Source organism: Sciurus vulgaris, assembly GCF_902686455.1.
Source record: "Sciurus vulgaris genome assembly, chromosome: 18".
Taxonomy (NCBI): domain Eukaryota; kingdom Metazoa; phylum Chordata; class Mammalia; order Rodentia; family Sciuridae; genus Sciurus; species Sciurus vulgaris.
The window spans coordinates 390,565-413,928 of NC_136479.1; the positions used below are offsets into that span (position 1 = coordinate 390,565).

Consider the following 23,364-nt stretch of genomic DNA (forward strand, 5'->3'; position numbering starts at 1 on the left):
TCAGGTGTGAGGGCTTCTGGACCATCTGCCCAGATTGCTCAGGGGCTTTGGGTATGAGCTCGTCCCACTGGTGCTCTTTGGGGTTCATGACTGGTGCAGCTCAGGTGCTCATCATGCTCTCTGCAGAGCAGCAGGGAAAACTCACCATACATGCCTAACTGCTCCGAAGCCCTTTAGGAAAAAGGTGGGTGAACATCAGCCAGGCTTTCGAGAGTTGCCTCTGCCACTCCAAGTAGATCCAGTGTGGTTAGGAATGGTGGAAGGAGCCCCTAAGGAGAGCTCGCCTGTTACCACCTTGGCTTCTCAGATGCCTTTGTCGAAAATGTGGCTCATGTGTGACAGCAAGGAGAGTACTTACAGGGTGGGGTGTGTCTCCCTGCACAGGGTGCTTTCCACAGTTGCTTTTAGCCTGCTCTTGGTGTTCCAGAGAACTCTGGTTAGGGGCTGTTCCTTCCCTCCCAGTGGGTGTGTTTCCACATCTGTGTAGAGCCCGTGCAGTTCCTTAGTAGGCTTTTCATGCTGGTCCCACACAGGTGATGATTCTGAGGTGCCCTGGGCCCACTTGCTGGGGAGGTGTAAGTTTGCGTGGACCACCCTGGTTTGTGCCTCTAGGCTGGTTTTCTGACTGTGCTGAATTTTGTGGGACTGGGCAGATTGTTATTTCTCACAGACTGATTGGAGTGTTTTGGGTTTGGAGAATTAGAACCATCCCCAAATTATCAGATATGTAGAAATTTATCTATCCTCTTAAGTATGAAGAAAGTGTAAAGTAGACCTTTAAAAGCATATACTTCGATTAATCCTTGATCGTGTGGTATGGTAACTAAAGGGTCTGCTGCTAGTTATTGTTTGAAAAGTGTTTGGTTTCGGTTTCAGAATGAACACTATTAGCAGCTTTAGTGTTGGAATTCTAGGGAATCTCAAGAACCCAGTGGCCAGTGTGAGTTCTGAAGTAGATGACTGTCCAGTAACCACTGGGACTCTGGAGAACTCATGTGCTTTAGGCTTTCCTGAGATAAATTAGGCGATTGATAAAGAGCTTGAGTTCACTTTGTTTCCAAGAAATCAACTGATAAATGGACTTTGAGGAGCTCAGTGTCATGCTAATGTGCAGGGCCTTCTAGTTAATGGATGATGGCCTCATCTTGCCATTGCTAAGGGAGAAGGGTGGACTCTGACCTGAAAGCTCACATTCTTGGGGCCAGTAAGGTCTAACTTTCTGTTGTACATGACAGATGGTGGTGGGAGGGCCTCATATGTGGTAGCTGGTCCCCCTGGGTCTCCTTTCCTGATGACCGTGAGTTTAGATCCCTGGGTCCCACCTAAACCATCCAGGTGCTGTTTCCCTGGTGTCTGCTGGGTCCTGAGAAGGACAGCAGTGTGTGCACTGTGTGCTCTAGCTTTTTTTCCTGCCTGTCCACATTAGGCTGCCCTTCAGGGCCTGTGCTCTGCCCCTGGGGTAGTCTCTCCAACTGGACTTGTGCAGTACTCCTTTCATTCCTTTTGCACCTGCGGCTGCCCTTGACTCAGCCCCGACCTGCTCCTGATGCCTGTCTAGCCTGTGCAAAGCAGATGGGATCTTGTGTCCTCCGAGGACCCCTCCCCAGCCCAGCAGTTGTGTTGTGGTTGCATCTGGCCTCATCCTCAGGTTTTTGGGGTGTTTCCAAGTATTTCAGTAAATGCATCTATAGAAATTAATAGCAGTTCCTTGGTGTCATCAGATGTTCAGTTGGTATTCCGATTCAGTTGTCTTTGGGCAGGGTCTTTTAAATGGGCTGTTGGGATCTGGCTGTTATGGAGGTTCTCCTGTGTTGCTGGGTTAATGAGGCTCCCAGGTCTCTCGTTTAAGGTGTTCCTTCACCTTCCCTGACCACTCTGGCCCTGCCAGGCTTTCATAGGCTGGATGTTGTTGACTGTGCTTCCGGCTGCTGAACGTCTGTTTCTCGGTGGCTGTGCGGCGGGCTGTGTGGCGGGCTTGATGTCTGTGAGTTCTTGCGCTTTATGGTGGCCACTTGGAGTAGGGCTCCCTTACTGTGGAGCAGGGCATGGGCGCCCTCTGGCTCCACTACTCTGTCCCTTTTGCTGGTGGGCTGTTCTGTCAGGAAGAGCTGGCTGGGGCCACCCTCCCTTAGTGGTCCATTGCTGCCCTCACCTGGGACAGGCAGACCAGGCAGGTGACTCCTTCCTTCCTCTGCTTGTTCTCAGGCTAGTGAGTAGGTTCACTGGTGTTCTCCAAGCCCCCCCCCCCCAACCCCCATCCTTTTTTAGACCTTGTTTGTGATCTGGTGGGATGGATTGTGCTTGAGGTAGTGGTGTAGTTGTCGCTAGCTCTCGCTGCCCACCTTGGTCTCTTATGGCTGGTGGAAGTCTCTTGCCTGGTTCCTGAGCTCTGTTGGCGGAACCAGCAGCAAGGAGTTTTGGCTTCTTTGTGCTTGGGAGTAACAGAGGGCTCCATGCTTAACTGGCACAGTTCTAGAGCCTCCCAAAAGTCTGGTTTCTTTGTGAGAAATGAAACACAAGCCCCACAACCTGGGGCCATTTTGAATGGACAGATCTAAAGTTTCCATTTCTTCTTTTCTATTTTTAGTTCTAGGTGGATACAATATCTTTATTTTATTTATTTATTTGTATGTGGTGCTGAGATCAAACCCAGTGCCTCACTCGTGCTAGGCAAGCGCTCTACCACTGAGCTACAACCCCAGCCCAAGTTTCTGTTTCTAAATACCTGGGAGTTCAAAGTGATGCTTAAAGCTGGGTGGCATGGCACACACCTATAATCCCAGTGGCTTGGGAGATTGAGGCAGAAGGGTTGTAAGTTCAAAGCTGTGAGGCCCTGTGTCTATAAAGGGCTAGAGATGTGGCTTAGTGGTTAAGCATTCTTGGGTTCAATCCCCGGTACCCTCCAAAAAAAAGTGTTGCTTAAAATTCAAATTCAGATGATGGGCAACTGTGATCCAGATATCCCCCAAAGTCCACTCTGAGTTGTGGTCAGCAGTATGAGGGTTGTGTGGCCATCAGCAGGTGGGTGGGTCCCGAGGCAGGCCTGGCAGCCCTTGGCCACAGCAGCAAGGGTGGCTGGGAAGCCCTTGATGCGGTCGCTGCCAGCAGTGCTGATGCTCCAGCTTTCTTCTCTGCGGTCTCACTTCACTCTTGTGTGGCTATTTAAAGGGTTAAACAGCATTTTCTCTTTGAAATTCAGGAAGCTCACCAGTGAACGTCTTAGAGGGTCTTTGGGTGTGGGAATGGGTCTTCTCAGGTGCTGGTGTGTTCTTTCTGTCTCTGCTCGACCTTCAGTCCTGGGAGCTCCGCCAGTGGAGTCTTCCATCTGCCTGCCCCTGTACTCCAGTTTTCCCTTCCACCTTTTGTCAGATGCTTTGCTTCAGTGCTTGTCTCTTTCTCATGAACTCTCTCTCTCTCTCTCTCTCGTTAAGAGCACCACCAGCGTACGTGTGGTGGAACCCGACGGCAGTGTGCAGGTCAGGGTGCTAGGGCTGATCTGACTGTCCTCTCATTGAGTTGTCCATTCCAAGAATTTCCTTGCATGAAACAGTGTAACTTGTGGTCTTTCCTGTGGCTTCTTGGCTGGCAGATTCTTGGGCTGTGCAGTGGCTGTGGGCACAAGCAGTGTTGCTGTGTACTCACTGTTCCTTTCTCTGAGGTTGCTGTGTTGTACAGTGAGCTCCTGTTGCACTTTTTTTTTTTTTTTTTTTTTTTTTTTTTGCAGTGCTGGGGATTGATCCTGTTGCACTTTTAAAAAGGCTGACTGCCTAATGGTCTCTCAAGGCCACCAGATCATGTCAAGTTCTCCTGGCAAGGCTTGGGGCTTTCTCCACGTGCTTGCCAGAGCTTGCCATTGTTGATTGTTTGGAGATAGGGGTCCCTCTGTGTTGCCCCAGCTGACCTTGATCTCTCCTGGCCACAAGTGATCCTCATCCTCCATCTCAGACTCTTCAGTAGCTGACATCACAGGCGCATGACATCAGGCCTGCCTCAGTATATGGGTTTTCTTTCCTTTCTTGCAGTACTGGGGATTGAACCCAGGGACATGCTACCCCTGAGCTATATCCCCAGACCTTTTATTTATTTATTTTGTAATTTTGAGGCAGGTTCTTGGCTAAGTGCCCAGACTGGCCTTGAACTTGGATCCTTCTTCTTTAGCCTTCCCAGTCGCTGGTATTACAGGTGTCAGCCACAGTGCCTGGTGGTATATGACTTTTTGAAGTGTAAGATATCTTTATATTTTCTGGATACAGGTCCTTTACCAGATATATGATCTTAAGTACACAGATACTTTCTCCTGGTCTGTGTCATGCCTTCTGGTTTTACTAGATGTTGTCCTTTTGTTTTTGGTACTGGGTATTGAAACCAGGGGTGCTTTATCACTGAACTACATCCCCAGCCCTTATTATTTATTTATTTATTTCAAGACAGAGTGTCACTAAGTTGACCAGGCTGGCCTCCCACTTGGGATCTTCCTGTCCTCACCTCCCAAACCATTGCAATTACAGGCAAGTTCCATTATGCCTGGCTAATGTCTTTTGAAGTGCAGAAATTTAAAGTTTCATTGAGATTCAACTTGTCCTTGGCAGCGCAGCCCTGTCTTCTTTTTGAAGAGTGTGCCTTCCGTAGCATCCAGATGTGAACCACCCTGCTACCTTTTTGTGAGCCTGATGTCAAGGTTCTGTCTACCTCAATTACTTCCTCCCAGGAACCCAGCACTGCTGGGAAAGCCTGTCTGGGTGGCATGGTTTACACTCTGCATGAATGTTCAGGCCCTTGCAGTAGCAACCTCCTGTCCTTCCCATTGGAGCCTGGCTCTCAGCTGCAAGAGCCAGGATCTTACTTCTATGGTGTAGGATCCTCAAGGACACTGCCATCCTGTGGCTGGAGCCACTGGTAATGACTGGCGGCTGCCTCTGCCTTCTTCATCAGAGGCATCAGTGGCTCCTACTTCAGTGCTGCACCTTGTGGGCAAGCTGCCTATGTGTACTGAGAGGGCCAAGAGCACAGTGTGTGCCCACCCCAACTTTGAGAAGGCCGTGGGTAACATATTCTCATTTGCTATTTGCAGGTGAAGGACTTAACTCAGTACTTGGATCCCAGTGGGCTCGGCGTGATCAGTTTTGAAGACTTCTACCAGGGGATCACAGCTATCAAAAATGGAGGTCAGTGGTCCCCCACCACGCGCTTCACCACCTCTCCCCTTCCTGTGCTGCCCCATGACCACCTGCCCTGCTCCACTCCTTGCCAGGTTCCTTCCTGTTCTTTGCTCTCCTTACCGCTGTCCTCCAGAATTGATGGACTTAACTGCTGTCCACAGTTTTAGGGAGTTGCTGTCCTTCCCTGAGGTTTTGTGATGAAGTTTTTCAGAAATACTAAAGAAGTTGCACAGGAGTACCCACATGCACTTACAGCAGCTGCTGCTGGGTTTGCTTGTCACTCCCTCATCCATTTGTTTTCGTCTGCCAGTTCGTCTCTTTAATGAAGAGCGCTGCACATCAGCATGCCCTGTGCACCCCCTGGACAGCTCAGTGTACGTACCGGTATGAGTGTTCGGAGCATGCGCTCAGGTTTTGAGGTGCACCCGTGAAGTGTGCACACCTGAGTATGTCAGGCTGTGCTCTGACAGAGCTGGGCCCCCTTAGACAGGCAGGGCTGCTCCCAGGGCTCCTTCTTGCCCTCTCCTGAGTGTCATGTGTGGAAACACATCCTCCTCCACATGCCTTCTGCCCGCCCTTGTGACGAGCCAGTCTTTGTTCTCCTGAGGCAGTTAGTGTCCCTCTGTGTGCTGTCCCCATGTCCCCATGCTGCTGCGTGGAGTAAAGCCTCTGAGGACCTCTCTGTAGTCTTTGTGTGGGATCAGTTTTCCTCTTCCTGGGAGTAGCTCGCAGCCAGTAGCCATGTGCTGGGGGAGAGCCCACTATCCTCCCAGTGGTCTTACCACTTTACTCACCTGTTGCCCCTCACACTCTCCTTTTAAAATCAGATTCTGCAGCTCTGAACACTGGGCCTTCCCAAGTTCTTGTCTTCTGCTGGTGGCCTGGGGAATGGCAGTAGGGTGTCTCATTCATAGGCTCTTCCCTCCTGTTTCACGGGGGCCCATCAGACCTTGGCAGGGGACAGGGGGTCCATGGTCATTGGGCATGGTCAGGTTCAGGATGACATTGGACCTCAGGTCAGGAAGTGTGCTTACCAGCAAGGGGCCCTTGCCAGGGTTTGATTTCTCATAGCACCTTGGTATTTCTAGCAGTGTTAAAACCAATTTATCCATTTCTTACTTAGGTATGAAATAAGCCTAGTAAACTAAGGTATCAAACAAGTCTAGTAAACACTGTAAGTTAGTTATTCCTGCAAAAGAAAAAACAGACAAGAAACAAAGATTTGCTAGCTCCTGCAGATAGGAGGCAAAAGAACTATCAGATTCAACTCTTCAGAAATCAAAATAAGGCCCAGCACAGATATTTACAGTATGACCCAGACATGAAAGGTCCTATGCAGTTGAAAACATTAGGAATAGAGTCTGCCAAGATGGCGGACATGGAATTCAAAGGTTCAGGTGGTCACTTGTCCTCCATGGGGCAGATTCCCTCCCACCAGTACCATTGTTCCTTTTCCCTGCTTAAGACTCTTCAGAAGAAATGAAGACCTGTACATATGGTATAAGTCCATTGTCCTTCCCTGCCCCTAAGCTTAGAATTTTTATTTCCTTATTTTTTGTAGGTTCCTGTAATTAAACCCTCAGGTACTTAACCCCTTCTTCCCTTACTGGAAGTTTCTTATATACCCCAGGCCTGTGCATCCCATTTTCCTGGGCATGGTCTTGTGTTTCTGAATAGAGTCTCAGTCACACTCACACAACTTCTGGGATATCCCAACTACCCAGGAAGTAATTCTCTCTTCAGCTTAGGAATAGCTTTTCCTGCCTTGGTCCGTGCATGGAGTTACCTGGTCGCCATAGTGCTTTCTTGGGCCCTTTCCTGTGTTGCCAATCCACTTCTGATTTTGGGTCCTTGTTGGCCTCAGGGATCACAGTTTCCTCTCCCACTCCAAGGCCATTATAACAAGGCAGCAGGATGTGTCTCCTCTAAGGTGGGAGTTCCCACAATCCCCTAGGCCACAGACCAAGTTCCACTCTGGGCTCCAAAATTATTAGAAATACCAGGTACTGCAGGAAATCAAACACATGCTCAGAAAGTGGTTAGGCAATAGGCTGAGTTGTGGCTCAGTGGTAGAGCACTCACCTTCCATGTGTGAGGCACTGGGTTCGATCCTCAGCACCACATAAAAATAAATGAAATAAAGGTATTGTGTGCATTTACAAATATTTAAAAAAAAAAAAAAATGGGTCAGCAGGGCAAACTACTTCTGCTGGAAGGGTATGCTACTGAACCTGGCTACCAAATGCATCTGTGCATACCATCCACCTGCTTTTACCCGAACACGGTGATACCCTTTGCTCTGGGATACAATCTACATGATTGGCTCATTTTAAAATTAGGGTAGGCTAAGAAAGAGTTGTAATTAAAATGGCTACAATTGGATCCAATTAAGGCTAAATACTATATTTTGAAAATGTACCACTGGACTTTCTATTTCTCACAGGGCTAAAGTGTTAAAGCACTTGCCATGTGAAGGCCCTGGGTTTGATCCCCAGCAAAACAAAGTAGCATATCATTTACATGTGGCTAGTGACATATAACTATCCCAGCTATCCCTAAATTAAGTTCATTGAAAAAAAAAAATGAGCTGGGGGTGGTGGTGCACACCTGTAATCCTAGTGATATGGGAGGCTGAGGCAGGAGGAATGTGAGTTTGAGGCCAGCCTGGACAACTTAGTGAGGCTCTAAGCAATGAAGTGAGACCCTGTCTCAAAATAAAAAATAAAAAGTGCTAGGGATGTGGCTCAGTGGTAAAGCACCCCTGGGTTCAGTCCCTGGTTCCAAAAATAAAAACAAAGAAAAAATGCAATTCATTGTGAATTCTTCTTTCATCCTTTATTTTTTATTATTTTTTAAATCTAACATCTATTTTAGCTTCTAAATGTTTTTAAAAAATTTTCAAAACTAATTGTAGTGGGCTGGGGAGATAGCTCAGTCGGTAGAGTGCTTGCATTGCAAGCACAAGTCCCTGGGTTTGATCCCCAGCACCACAAAAAAAAAAAAAAAAAAAAAAAAACCAAAAAAACCCCAAAAAACAACAACAACAACAAAAAACTAATTGTATGTGTGACAGAGAATGTGGTCTTTATGATTTTGCTACATTGATATTGTTGAGTTTGTTTTGTGGTCCAGTGAAGGTCAGGTTTCATGCCCATGATATGCATACTAGAAGAACTGTTGACCCTGCAGCTGAGGACTCAGGGACTATACCCAGCTGAGGCTCACCATCTCTGCCTAACCTCAACTGTAGGGAGGAGAATCAAGGTGGGGGTACTGTCAGTTTGTATTTTGTGTTTGTCTGCCTTTCTGTCTTTCTCCTTTCTTTCTCTCTCTCTCACTTGGGATTGAGTTCAGGAGTATTCTACCCCTAAACCCTTTTTATTTTGAGACAAGGTCTCACTAAATTGCTGAGATTGACTATGAGTTTGGCAGTATTCTTGCCTCAGTCTGTCAGGTTGCTGGGATTACAGGTGTGCGCCACCGCACTTGTCTGTGGATTTGCCTCGTCCTTACTCTTAAGTAACAGACTGGCCCTGTGCAGGTGGCTGGGTTGGTGGTGGTAACCTAACATGGTCCCCTGGATCTGGCTTCTGTGGCGGGGCCCTTTGCAGCTCCATCCGAGTTGGGTAAAAGGGAGTGATGGGTGCATGGGGCAGGGACGGGACATGTGGACAGTGACCATGGAATAGACAGCTTCAGCCCAACCACACACACGCTTTGCACAGTGATAGTGCTTAAACCGAGTACTTATACAACCACAGATTGACTGAGTCACTTTGGAAGACCAGGCGAGGTGGAGTATTCTAATTGTCATGGGCTATGCCAGAGCCTCTGTTAGAAAGTTTAGCATTTAAGAATCATGAACGGGAAATAAGACAGCATGTTTTGATGAGGAGTGGTCAGGGCCGCTTGTGCACTCAGCCTGTCAGCACGGTCACTTGTTGACTGTGGGCAGGTGTGGCAAATGCGTGAGAAGTGGCAGGCAGCAGTTGTGACTCCATGTGCTCTCCCTGAGCACAGTAGCTCTTCCTCAAGACTGCTTCTCTCATCACAGACACTATGGTGACCTGTCTCCCTCAGCGGCCTGCTGAGTGCTGTGCGCTGGCCTCTGCTTGTCAATCACCTTGCCCTGTCCACATGACTGGCAGTGTTCTGTTGCTATCATGGCAGGGAGCAGCCTCAGCTGTACCCACGTTCCCTAGTCATCTCAGTGCTCTGTTGGCTATGTGCCATGTGCGTGGCTGGTCAGGGAGAGTCCAAGACTTCCTCTGATGTGGGCAGTTGTACTGCTCAGGACTCCTGACAAAGTCAAGGCTGGGAGGAACAGCAGCCCCTAGGGCAGTGGGTATGGGTGGGAAGGACTTGGCCCAGTAGCCAGCAGAAGATGTCTGTTGGACCCCACTGACATGAACTCAGCTGCTATGCTGTGGGGCTACCTGGGGACTTTACTTGGGTGACTGGAAAGAGCTAGTGGTTATGTCCCGAGACACAGGATGTTGTGCCCTCAGTGCCTGAGGCCAATAGCCTGCTGCAGTGAGCTGGCCAGCCCTCTGTCCGTCTTCTTCGAGAGTGTGGCCTTCTAGCAGAAGGGCTGCCAGCTTCTGACCAAGGCTGGTTCCTGGGTCCTGTGGGTATTAAGCCGGCAACTGTGTCCCTCACCACAGCACTCATAAAGGAGACTGCCTCCAGCACCAAGGGGCACCTCATGCTGCTCTGATGCCCATGCCAGCCCCTCCCTGGGCTTAGCCCCACGGGACTGTTTTGATCTCATCGTTCTTGGATTCTTTGCTTTAATATCTCTACTTTGATTTAATTAAAAAGTGAACACTTCCAGCCAGTCCAGGAGTTACTCACTTGGGGCTGCAGTTACTCACTTGTAGTGCTGTGTTTATTCAATGGCTAGAACATTCTGGAATAGCAACATTCCCAGCGTCTTGGCCTAATGCATGCAGGGCTGTATGCAGGAGGCACTCCCCTCCTGAGTTCAGCCTCTGCAGAGCAGATCCCTGGCTTGGAGTAGGATCTGCAGGTGGGGCATGGGGCTGAGGTGCAGAGAAGGGGAGGGACTGCAGACATCAGGTACAGGAGGTGGACCAGACCTCCTGAGAACTGTTCTTGTACAGTTCTTGTACAGTTCTCAGACAGGTGGGCTGTGGGAGGTGGCACTGACGAGAGCCTGGATCCGACTGGGTGGAGGCCTAGCCCATTCAAGCCCTGTGAGGACTGTGAAGGGGACGTGGGGCACAGCAGAGAATAGGACACTGTGGATCTGGACTGTCCAGAGTCTGGGGACACATGCAGCACAAGTACAGACTCCTCTGCCCTGGGAACTGACTTTCTACACATGCTGAGAGGAGCTGGGGAGCCAATGTCCAGGCAATGGGTGTCTGAAGGCACAGGCTTCCTGGCCGAGGTGCTATAAGATCTTCTCTGAGAGAGCCAGCCTTAGAGTTTCAGCCTAGCCGCAGCACCAGCATGGCGGGCCTACTCTCAGAGCTGATGTGGGCTTGGAGAGGAACCCTGGTGGGACCACAGATGTGGGACATGCTGTTGCTGGGACTGAGGCAACCGCTTTGCTTCTCTGTTTTTTGTTTGTTTGTTTTGGTTTTGGGGTACCTAGGGATTGAACTCAGGGGCGCTCAACCACTGAGCCACATCCCTAGCCCTGTTTTATTTAGAGACAGGGTCTCACTGAGTTGCTTAGCCCCTTGCCGTTGTTGAGGCTGGCTTTGAACTCCTGATCCTCCTGTCTCAGCCTCCCCAGCTGTTGGAATTACATGTGTGCACCACTGCACCCAGCTGTGTTTGTAATATTGAGACTTCATTTAGGTTTTGTTAGGGAGGGAGAGTGAAAATAAGAACAAGGCAGAGATGGTCCTGAAATTATTCCAGAGCACATATAAGCACATGAGAAAGGAAAGCATGATGGCCCAAACTGCTTTCCACAGACGCTTCTCAGACTTGCCTGGAGGCTGTGCAGCTGCCAGCACTGGGGATGGACCGAAACTATACAGTGTGTTGACCTACTTTGCAGGGAAGTACCAGGAGATTTTACTGTCATGGCTACAGACCTTGTTTCAGAAACAGTGAGATAGGGAGGGACTCATTACAAATAGGCCATTGCTCTGGCTCACATACACCTCCGGCTCTGGAAGAATAAGGGAGATGGGAGTTAGAATTTTCACATAGTCACACATTGTTTCATTCTTACAGAGGTAGCTGACAGAAGAGTACAAACAATTCAAACAGTACAAACTGTGCTCAGGTCTCCCTGAGACTCTAGGTGGAATCCCACCTGGTCACAGGTCCAGTAGCTGAAGTGCTGACTGTGTGACACTTCTGGTGGAATCCCACCCGGTCACAGGTCCAGTAGCTAAAGTGCTGACTGTGTGACACTTCTGAGTTCCAGTTGTGGAAGTGCAGGCTCTCTAGCATCCGATGGTGGCAACCTGCCAACAACAATCTGGCCTGTTACCAAGTGTGCAGTCCAGTTGCCCTGGGAAGATGGGCCCTCCTGTGCTGCAGGATTCTAACAGTTCCATCTGTGCCAGTGCCACCTGTATCTTAAGGTTGAGTAGTTCTGCTGCAGCTTGCTGCACCCAAGACTCAGAGCAGTAGGAACCTTAATCAGCATGTTTAGGATAGGGCTGGATCTGCCTGAAGGGCCGGGCAAGACTGGACTTGAGGCCTCATCACTCCTGACTACCCAAATGTTCGGTCACACACCCCAGAATGCTGCATTTAGCCTCAAAAAGACCTGTGGTTCTTGAAAGCCACAGAGGAGAATAGCGTTGAGTTGCCACATGTGTAAAGGTTTGAGTTTGTACAACTGTCAGGAAATTATTATGATTTTTATTGAAATCATAATACTGGATGGGACAGTAGCATGCCCTTCTGCTCTGTTGTGAAGGGTCCTTGGATGCCCACTCTTTGCTTCCCCAATTACCCAGGCCTATTGGGTATGGCACCTATGTGGTGCTTCCCCACGTGATCCAAATCACATCAGGAACCTTCTCTGGTCCCCTTCAGCCTTACTGCAGAAAGCCATCCTGTTTCAGAGCTTTTCCCAGGAGAAATTGACCCTCAAGAGACTCAACTCTGCTTTTTCCATATGTGACTGGTGTCAGGTGGGTGGTGGTGAAGAGGCTGAGTGAGTGGCTGATGTGTCTTGACACCAGGAGGTGGGAGCTGCTTTGCTGCCCCCACCCCATACTTCTTGCCTCTGCCTCGGTTCCCATGGAAGGAGCAGGTAGGTTCTGTGGGGTCTGTGTTTGAAGAGCAGTGAATTCTGTCTGTCCCTCATGAGGCAGTAGTACTTCTTCAGTTTTGTCCATGAAAGGGAACATGCATTGTAGAAGGTAGTCAAGCAGAAGAGGGAGGTGCAAGCTGCCAGTGAGTCCTGCTCTGGGACCAGCATGTCCTAGGCTGCTTTGCGGGGCCTGCACCTCCCTGCCACCAGGTGTTTGTCTGCCAAGTCTGGATTGGTACCCGGTGCTCTGTAAAGTCTGAACTTCTGCAAGGCTTGGTGCCTTGCTCTTTCTCTTTGGCAGCGCTCTCCAGTTCTTTTGAGAAGTGAGGTTGTGCTGTTCTCCTGACACCAGTGCCCAGCCTTCAGTGGAGCCTGACTGGGTTCCTGGAGACGTGGCCTTGAGTCTTGCCCTGCTGGCCTCTCCCTCTCACTTCTCCCACAGCAACCCCCAGACCCTCTCTACTCCCAGCTCTATGTCACTTTGTACCTCCAGAGGCTCCTCTGGTCTCACCAGTGCTGGGTCTTGTATCCACAGAACCCGATGGCCACCTGCCCAACATGGCGCCTGCCCAGGATGAGGAGCCCCCTGCCTGTGCTGATGACTTCGATGACTTCGTCACCTACGAGGCAAGTGCTGGCCCAGGCCTGATGTGCTGCCTCTTCCTCCTTGTGCTGTGCCCTGTGCCTGGGCTTTCCCTCCCAAGGGACGGAGCTCCTGCCCCATCCATACACATAGTTGGGGGCATCTGGGTGTTGGACTCTGAGCTCCTGGGCTCTTGCAGGAGTCTCCCTTGGCCATCTGTGGAACAGAGGTCGGGTGGGCTGTTAGGGCCCTGAATGGCAGCACTGCCACCCTTTGTACACAGCAGAAGCATGTTTGGGGATGTTGGACTCCACACCTGTGTCCTGCTCCACTGTCCACTACCTCCTGCTCACAGGTGTACCCAAAGTGGTCATGGTGATGTCTCCTTAACTTTGGGTCCCTTGTTGCCACCATAGCTAGGAAGACAGACCCCTGTAAGCATTTCCAGCAGGAGGCCAGGTAGCTAGGTCTGAAATGCTTGCTTTTTTTTTTCATTATTGGGAAATTGAGCCTAATGTGTACTATGCAAGCACTCTACCTACCACAGAGCTATATCCCAGCCACCACTCCCCCCACCTTTTTTTTTTTTTTTTTTTTTTTTTTTTTTGCTGTACTGGGGATTGAATCCAGGGCCTTGTGCTTGCAAGGCAAGCACTCTACCAACTGAGCTATACCCCCAGCCCTATCCAGCTCTTTTTAAAAATCTTATTTTGAGGGCTGGGGAGATAGCTCAGCTGGTAAGGCCCTGAGTTTGATTCCCAGTACTGGGAAAAAAAAAAAAAAAATTTTATTTTGAGACAAAGTCTCTCTAAGTTGCTAAGGCTATGCTCGAACTTAGGATCCTCCTGCTTCATCCTCCCATGTAGAATGTTTTCTATACAAAATACATGGAGCCCATAGTCCATGCTAACAGGCTGACGTGGGAGGATTGCTTGAGCCCAGAGTTTGAGGTCAGCCTGGGAAACATAGTGAAACCCCATGTCCCCAAGAAACAAAGAACATGGAGTTAACACTAGCCCTGGTCAGCCCTCTGCTGCTGGCTAAGAGCACAGGAAACAGACTGGGCTTTGAGCCCTTCCTCTGAGCTTCAGCTCCCTTGTCACATGAGAGGTGTGGCCAGTGGCATCATGGCAGCTTCTGTAGGCTGGCACACACGGGGCCTGGGGTGCCTACTGCAGTCTTTTGTGCCCCCCATTTCTGCTCTGGGAAGCTGCCCAGGTATTTGTCACCCCTCAGCAAACCAGGTTCACTTCCTGACTGACACTCTATCACTTCTGCCCACACAGATCTCTGCCACCCAGGGTTGGTCACCCTTCACAACTTTGTTCCAGGAACCAACTGGCAAAGCCTGCCTTGGGTCCTTTGCTGGCCTGTGAGCAGACTTCATAGCGGGGGACAGTGATGCTTCTCTGGTCTTTAGATCCTGATTTCTCTTTTAGAGTGGAGGAAACATTTCCAGGTTTGTTTTTTAGAAAAAGAAGAAAACACTACACTTCTCGTTTTGGATCAGTTTTAGGGTTATGGAATGGAACTAACAGAAGCTGTCCATTGGTATGCATGCCCTCCCCCACTGTGAGCGCCTCACACTGGTGTCCTGAGCTGGTGCCTTGTCATTAACTAGTGGACATTAACGTAGTGTGTTTTCTGTGGTTCTGACCAGGCAAGGGCATCCTACCAGGCCTCCTCTCACAGCATCTTGGAGCTGGAGCACAGTGTATCAGCTTCTCTCAGTCCTGTGTGTCTGTGTTTCTCTATGTCTTGTTCTTTGGGGTTTTTAGATGTGATTTTCAGAAGAGCAGAACTAAATACCACTGTGAACTTACGGAAAGCTTAAAAGAAAGAAAAGCTTGCACATCGTGTAATCGTAAAAGTCTCATACTTTTGAGTGCAGAAGGTCGTTACCTCCAATGACCGTGCTTGGAGCCCTGCCCTTGGGTCACCTTGGGGATCAGTAAACTTCCACTGTTTTCTGAAAAGAGCTCCAGGTAGAACTGCGTTTTCTGGCTGGGAGTGCTGTGTGCTGGAGCCCATCACCTGTGGGATACAGGTGGAGTTGGCGAGGTGGGACTGATGTCATCTGGATAATCCTGAGAGCGATGCTTGTTTAAGTCTTTCTAAAAGGGCAGTGGGCAGTTGTAGAGAGGAGAGGCATCCCAGGTGACAGGCTTCCCAGAGAGGTCCCGGCCATGCTTCCTAGGTGCTGCCTCCTGCTTGTGGGAGTCCTTAATGAGATGATGGAAATGTGTCTTTAGTGCAGACTATTATCAGAAAGGTTACAAAGTGTAAAACAAAAGCCGCCTGTTTTGGGCCCTGGCTGTTTGTTACAGCCAGCAAGGACATCTCCTGGACTTTGCCTCTCCCTTCCTGGCCTGGCCAGCACCAGTGACGGGCTTAACAGAGCGTGTCTGGGAGCAGTTAGGCTGTCTTGTAGGCTGTGTTGTGGCTTCCGGCAGGCTCACAGATTTTACAGCAGCCCAGCATGAGTAGCAGATAGGAAGACCACGCTGAATGGAGAGAAACCAGCAGCTTGGTCCAGGCGGAGGTGCGGTTGGGAGGCTACCCCAGCACATCCTTCCTGGAGCCCATGCACAGAACCAAGCCTGCGAAGGTACCGGCCAGCATCTGAGGGTAAGATGAGATGATAGTGTGCACTGTGCCCAGAATTCAGTGTCTTGTAGAGGAGGAAGATCCAGGGAAGAAAGAGCCATGACCTGGATGGTGGGAGCCACCCGTATCCTCAGCCACCTGCAGTGACCTGAACCGTCCATCTTCAGCTTAGACAATATGTTAAGTCATAAAATTTTCTAAGCTTTGTTTTGATTTTTCAAGTGAGTTCATCTTAGTATATTAATAGTATCTTGGTAATAGAAGTTAGTGGCATAGACGTATTGTCTCCTAGGCCAAGTTGGGTGTTTGTGCTGGCAGGTGTGACCTAACCAGGTAAGGCTGTGCACTGCCCTTGGGGTGCATCCATTGCTGCGGGTGGGCAGAGTGCTACAAGATGCTCCAGTGTCTCTCTGGAGAGGCCCCTGAGTTGCTTCCTAACTCACTTTGAGTATTGGGGGTGCAGGGCCAGGTGGGTATACATGCCTCAGCAGCTGGCTGTAGCCTTGCATCTTGGCAGGGAGGAACTGGGTGTCCCTGCCCTCCTAGCTCTCAACCTCCTGCCTGGCTGGGCTGTTCCCTGTGCCTTCCCTGAGGTTTCTGACTGGGAGGTTCTTTACTGCCCTGCATGGAGGCCCACGTGCTCACAGCAGTGCTGTGTGGACAAGATCAGCAGGACCCTGTTGGCGCCTTGTTTGGAGCACATAGAAGGACAAGTATAAACTGAATTGACCTGTCACTTGCAGTGCTCAGCCTCTCAGTGGTAGACATTGCTTTAGGTGTGAGGACCTGAGACTGGGAGAGAGACTGCCCTCCTGGGTCAGTCTCAAAGGTGCAACACCACGGTGTCAGTGCCAGGCTCACAGGGCAATCAGAGCCTGTGCAGCATTGTGCCATTGTCCTGTGTCAGGATGGTTCTTTCTGTCCCCTGCTGCCCTGACTGAGCTCTCTGTGACATAAACAGCCTCCAGCCCCTGGGCCTCCCTTCTTTCCTGGGGGGAGAAGCACCTGGCTCTGACTGTGAGCTGCATTTGAGGAAAGAGAGCTGGCTTGTCCTTATAATGCTAGGTTGGCCAGTGAGGAACAGGGTCTATGGGGCCAGGGAAGAGCACTGGGCACTCTAGAAGTATTGGGCTTTCTAAAGGGCCCACCTCAAGGGTGGAAGCTGCTGCTTACAGGAAGCCGGCTCTGCAGGTCCCTGGTTGAGGTCTGACCTTATGGGTCCTGCTGTTGAGGGTCAGGCGTGTGGCTCTGCCTGCTCCCCTGTTCCAGGACCCAGTGCTTGGTGCTGGCTTCAGAGGACTATCCTCATGACCAAGGGCAATTTGGGTCATCTTCTTTTTTTGTTGAGGGGGCCCTGGGGATTGAACCCAGGAGCACTTCACCCCAGCTCTTTTTATTTGAATTTTGAGACAGGGTCTCCCTAAGTTGCTTAGGACCTTGCTAACTTGCTGAGACTGGCCTCAAACTTGTGATCTTCCTGCCTCAGCCTCCCAAATTGCTGGGATTACAGGCGTGCACCACCGTGCCCAACAAGTGGACAATGTTTTTTTTTTTGGAAATTTTTGACTAAATACTGAAGAGCTGAACCTGTCTTTTGTTGATAATCATGTTTTTACAAATCTAAGGAGTGCTTCCCAAGTGCTGGCAGGTGAGTTTATAGCTGCATCTGTGAGTACTGTTATGCCAGCGGCTCTTCTCAGGTACTGCCAGAGATTCGTATTAGGCTTTGTGTCCTGTTCTGTTGCTGTGCCCCAGGGGCCCATCCTCAAGCAGGCCAGCCCAGAACCCTGGCTGCATGGGGATCCTGACCTGTCTTGTTCAGAGAGAGCTGCTCAAGGCAACAGATGGAACTGGAGTTGACACTTCTTAAGGTGACTTTCTGGTTTGGGATTTCAAAGTGGATCCTTCCTATGAATTCCTTAGTTTTTTATGAATTACTTCCTTAGACTCTAGAGAAGGTTGGGTTTCCCTTGGAAGCTTGAGGACATAATCTGACACACACAGTCACATATTCCATGTTGTTCCTTGTCTCACTCTGGCTATGTAGGACAGTTGGCTGGGGCTTTCTACCCTCTGGAAACACTGGTGCCCTCTCATTCTCATATATCCATGCTTTGAAAAACACCTACCTCTATCACCTGCACCCCCATATGGCAGCTGCCTTGGGATCAGAACAGACAGCCCCCTCCAAAGGTTCCAGGTTGAGTCCCGTGGCTTTCAGTGGGGGAGGACGATGGAGCCAGGCTTCCCACTGGCCAGGCCTGGTCTTTGGGTGAGGCTCCAAGGCTCGGTGAGTCCTCTGAGTAGTCCTCAGTGTCTTACTCTCCCTGTGATATCGGATCTGGGGTTCAAAGTGTACCTTTTTCTTGCTGAAACTGGAACTTTTCAGAAATCTTACTTATTTGCAAATCATTAACTTCAGAATCTTCTGCACATGGAATAAAAGCTGAATATGCTCCTAACCTGCAACTTCATTTTAGTGAAAATTGAGATTGAATTCTATTTGATTTGAAAATGTCCTTTTAATGATTCTTTAGTTTTAAGTTCATTTGAACAGTCTATGGATATTATTGTCTGCTATGTGCCAAACCCTGTGCTAGGCTCTGATAAGAGTAAAAAGAGACGTTGCCAGTGAGAAGCAGATGTTCAGCCAGAAGCTGGTGAGTCTTTAGAGGCTAACCCTTGACTGCATACCAGAGCAGCAGCCTGGACACAACAGCAGTTGATGGTGAGACTCCAGTGAAGGCCTGCTCACACGACTGGATGTGAGCTCCTCAGATGTGAGCAGCCCCCATATCAGAAGCTACAGGAGGGCTCTGCTGGGCTTCGTCTGTGCTGTTGGGATACTTTGCATCTGTCCTAGGCGTGCTTATTTGACTGACTTTAAAAATGACTCCAAGTAGGACTGGGGTTTTGGTTTAGTGATGAGTGCTTATCTAGCATGTGTGAGGTCCTGGATTATATCCCCAGTACTACCAAAAAATGTTCGACTCCAAGTGTTTTTGTCTGTTCTTGTACATGTTCCTATTTTTATTTTAAAGACTATGTGCCAGGAGCCATGGCACATGCCTGTAATCTGCGCCTGTAATCCAGCCTCTTGGGAGGCTGTGGCAGGAGGATGGGACCTTTAGGGCCAACCTGGGCAAATTGGTAAGACCCAGTCTCAGGGAAAATAATAATAATAATAATAATAATAATAATAAAAGGGCTGGGATATAGCACAATGGTAGAGCACCCCTGGGTTCAATCCCCAGAACCACTAATATAAAACAAAACAAAAACACCCCAAAAGGAAAACCTGTGGGCTGGAATGTGGCTCAGTGGTGGCCTCCGAATCTGCGCTTAACTTGCACCCCCACCCCTCCAAACAAACACAGAACCCAACTTCAGTGCCGTTTTATAAGCTGTCGTCTCTGTCTAGAGATGTGCTTGGAACTTCTGCTGGGGCTCTGTGTCCTCTGTGGCAGTGTCACCTTGCTGCCCAGATTGACCGCTGGTGTTCTTTCCCAGGCCAACGAGGTGACGGACAGCGCGTACATGGGCTCAGAGAGTACCTACAGCGAGTGTGAGACCTTTACCGATGAGGACACCAGCACCCTGGTGCACCCAGAGCTGCAGCCCGAGGGGGATGCCGACAGTGCTGGCGGCTCCGCCGTGCCCTCTGAGTGCCTGGACGCCATGGAGGAGCCTGACCATGGTGCTCTGCTGCTCCTCCCAGGCAGGTGTGTGCCCACTGCGCCCCCTAGGGGACAGCCAGCTGGGCGAAGTGCTCCTTGGATCACGCTGTCCCGCGGTGGGTGGGGTGGGGTCCGGCCATAGCACCTGCCTGTCTCCTCTCAGAGCCAGCCTGCTGCGTGGTCTCCTGTGCTGCCTCCCTGTGGGAGTGCTTCTCCTGGCAGCAAATGACCCTGACTTCAGTGTGGCAGGAGACAAATCCTGACTGGTCTTGTGGGTTTTGTCAGCACACTTCGGGGCTGGACAACAGTGTCCAAGAGATGTCTTTGTGGCACCCTGTCCACACTACCTGTTCTGTTCCTGCCCTGCCCCCAGATGTCCCGGTTCCCTTGTGTTAGAGACCTTTAGGGGTCAGCCAGGGTGCTGGAGAAGGAAGGGCCAGCCCCATAGGCCTGGGAACCAGCCCTGTCTTACCCCTCCCTCCTGGAAGCCACCACAGCAGCAGGCCCAGAGTGCCAGGGTGCTTTTACTTTCTGTACCGCTCCTCGTTCCCAGCACTCACTAGTGCGTACAGCACAGCCCTGGTGTCACAGCATCACTGGGGCAAGGCCTGAGTGCCCAGCCAGCTAGCTGTTCAGACTGAAGAGCTCGCCCTGTGGGAAGTCATGCCCTCACCAGGGTGCCCCCAGCCTCCTCCTGGGCATGGCTTCCCGCACAGCAAGCCCTTGCCCCCTCACCCTCACCCACACGAGTGCATGCAGGGGTCTCTTGTCTTCTTTGACCTAAACTTTTGGTTTTGAGATGCATCCCATTTGGGGGCATAGGTGTAAATCATTTGTTCCTGTTGGCATCAGGTATCCCACTGGACCAGTTTGCCACTTTTTAACCTGATGAAATGTCAAGGGAATTAAGTTCCTTATTCTTTCTGACTTTGTGCTGTGGGCACCGTGTGTCTCGCGGTGGCCTATGTGTCCCTGGGAGCGCATGCTGCAGTTTTTTTTATTTTTATTATTATTATTTTTTAAATATTTTTAGTTGTAACTGGACACAGTACCTTTATTTTACTTATTTATAACTACATGGTGCTGAGGATGGAACCCATTGCCTCACAGCTAGGCAAGCACTCTGCCACTGAGCCCCAGCCCCAGCCCTGCTGCAGTTTGGAAGTTGCCACGGCTCCTGCAGTCATGGGCAGCTCACAGATGGCTGTGAGTTCCGCTGTCCTCTCTTGCCTGGGCCTGAGCTCTCTCTGCAGGGGTCCTGCAGCTCTGGGGCAGCACAGTGGCATGGCCCAGAGGCCAGGAGCCTGTGCACCTCTTGCTAGGGTTAGTGCCCACTTGAGCTCCTCTTCTGCGAAGTGCCTGCTTGTTTGTTGTGGGCAGGTTTCTGTGAGAGGCCAGATGGTCTCTGTGGCAGTGGGTGAGCCTGGCAGGGTGTGGACAACCTGGCTGTCAGGTGGTCTCTGCTGCCTTGGAGGATGGAGAGGGGTAGATGTGAGTCCTTAGCACATGTGTTTCAGAGACTGCCTTTCCTTTTTCAGGGGATGTCTTTGAGGAACAGGTATTTTTAGTTTTATGATAGTATAGTTTATCCATTTTTCTTTTTTGTAGTTAGCACTTTGCCTGCTCCATAGTTACTATGATATTTGCATCTGCTTTCTTTAAATCTTGTTTCTCTTGCCTTCTCAATCAGGTGTGAACCTCTGATCTCTGTGTGTGGTGGGAGACAGGGGTCATTGCCCAGACAAACATCTAATGGAGGCAGCCTCCCTTTTCAAGTCCCCTGCTCCTCCGAGGACCAGCGAGGTGGCTGTATGGGGGTGCTCTGCACTCCGTTCTGGGTCAAGGTCACTCTGAGCAGCCAGTTCACTGCAGGGTGCAAGTCCTTTGGCCTCATTTTTTACAGTTGCTTCAATGTCTGTGGTTCTCCGTATCTCCATGTGCCGTTGAGAACCAGCTTGTGCTATGGCGAGACGAGTGTGCTGGGGTTGGGATGGTGCTGTCTCTGCTGCACTTGGTCAGATCAGCACCCTCCTCTTGGTGTCCTTCCTTGAGCGTGACCTCGTTCTGTGATGAGTGGGCTCTGACTTTGTGTATCCTATGTGGGTGTGCTTTTCTGGTGGAGGCATGGTGGGATGTGCCTCTGGAGCCTCTGCCTGTGGATGTGGAGCAGCAAGTGCAGTTGGCACCTGCGCACAGTTGGCACTGTGCGGCAGCACAGTGGGGCCAACAGGGTGGAGGAAGGTGGGTGTGGGGGAGCGCTGTGGTGAGATCTGCCAGCTTCACCTGAGTGCTCTTCAAAGTGTTCTGCTCCAGATTGATTTGAGCCAGGTAGTCAGAGGTGAGGAAATGTCAGACCTGGGACATCCTGGGGTGAGGTTTATCCTGGAAAGTTTCCTGACCTGCAGCATCAGCTGCATACCAGTGTAATACCCTGTGGGTTGCTAGACAACAGGCCGGGGTCTGGTTAGGGATGTGGTTTTTAGGAAATGTGCAGGGTACAGGTGTTGGAGGAACTTGCTAGCAACAGTGATCCAGCTGATCCCTAAGCCGACAGCTCCTGTTCTCTTGGACTCAGTGAAGGGAGGGTGTTGGGACGTGAGTTCAGGACACCCTGTCGCATGCCCCCCAGTGTTGCTCCCAGAGAGGTGGTGGGAGCAGAGCCTCACCCCTTCCTGAGGTGGGAGCAGTGTGCCTGGCCCCTGGCCACATGTGCTTGCTCCCTCCCTTTCAGGAATCCTCTCACAGGATCTAGCCACCTGATGATCCTGAGAAACAGGAAACGGTTGCCAGGGACCTTCTCTTCTGTCACCGTACCTCATAAGGGAGCCACCTGGAGAAAGGGCGAGTTGGGGAGTTTAGTTCCTGGGGGACTGGAGAATGCACCTCATGCAGCAGGCACAGGCTCTAGCCCTTAGCAGAGGCTGGAGCTGTGTATACGGAACCCGAAGATTGTGTGTTCTCCTGTGCGCACAGCACTGGGATATGTAACCTAGGCACAGTAAGAGCTTAAAAACAACTCGGAATAAATAGAACAATTGAAACAACATACTGCGGTAAAAAATATTTAAAAGCAGCTGGGTGTGGTGGTGCACATCTGTAATCCCAACCACTTGGGAGGCTGAGGCAGGAGAATCACAAGTTCAAGGCTAGCCTGAGCAACTTAGTGGGATCCTGCCCCAAATAAAAAATAAATGACTGGGGATGCAGCTCAGTGATTCAGCCTCCCTAGGTTCAATCCCCAGTTTAAAAAGCACACACTCTTTTTTCTCTCTCTCCTTTCCTGCCTCTCTCTCTCTCTATATATATATATATATATATTTTTTTTTTAAATATATATTTAGGAATTGCTTGTTTCTGGAATTTTTCAGTTCATAATCTTGACTGTGGTTGACTGAAACTAGGAAAGGAAGAGCGTGGTTAGGGTTCACAGACAGCTCAGGTGCTTCCTCTTCCCAGAAGGCTCTTGTGTCTGAGGCACCGGGCTCACCTGGCTGCTCAGGACTAGGCAGTGACAAGGGTGTCTTGTGGGTGTGAAGTTGGGACTTGATCCCTGTGAGGCACCACGCTGGCCTCCCAGCTGCTCCTGGAATGGCAGCCCTTCGGAGTTCCCTCTGGCCAGAGGAGTGTTCTGTGCTGCCCTGGAGCATCTCAGAGCTGGGCCTTTGTGGGTCCTGTGCTGTCGTGTGGGCTGCTGAGAGCATGCAGCTCTGCTGGTGCCTGCACACAAAGCTCGGGTCCTACCATGGAAGGCATAAGGAATCCTGTGCCTCCGGATGCTACTGCTCTGTGTTTTTTGGGTTGAATATTTCATTAAAATCAACTTCACCTGCTTCCATGCTCTGAGGTGGCTCCCTGAGCTGGGCTGGTGGCTGGCAGCTCACTTGTGGGGAGGTGTGGGCCTGCAGCCAGGTGGCCTCTGTTGCCTTTGCAGGCCTCGCCCCCGCAACCAGGCCGTTGTCATGGTGATGGGCAGCGAGGAGCATTTCGAGGACTACGGTGAGGGCAGCGAGGCGGAGCTGTCCCCAGAGACCCTCTGCAGCGGGGAACTGGGCTGCAGTGACCCCACTTTCCTCACCCCCAGGTAACGTG

At 50.5% G+C, this 23,364-nt stretch overlaps 1 protein-coding gene across 11 annotated transcripts in view; it reads left to right on the forward strand.

The window, feature by feature from the left end:
• RAB11FIP3 (RAB11 family interacting protein 3) overlaps positions 1–23,364 on the forward strand; it is an 87,359-nt gene that overhangs the window by 46,887 nt on the left and 17,108 nt on the right. For 5 of the 11 annotated variants that reach the window (XR_013760784.1, XM_079121653.1, XM_079121647.1 and 2 more), the window contains exons 2-5: positions 5,072–5,165; positions 12,944–13,035; positions 19,109–19,320; positions 23,207–23,356. Coding sequence is in view for 10 of the 11 variants with exons in the window: in XM_079121653.1 (XP_078977779.1) it covers positions 5,072–5,165; positions 12,944–13,035; positions 19,109–19,320; positions 23,207–23,356 (548 nt within the window). In the remaining variant the exon portion in view is untranslated. Of the gene's footprint in view, positions 1–5,071; positions 5,166–12,943; positions 13,036–15,054; positions 18,327–19,108; positions 19,321–23,206; positions 23,357–23,364 lie in introns of those variants that run through there. The other 6 variants (XM_079121656.1, XM_079121648.1, XM_079121649.1 and 3 more) reach the window with 6 other exon arrangements.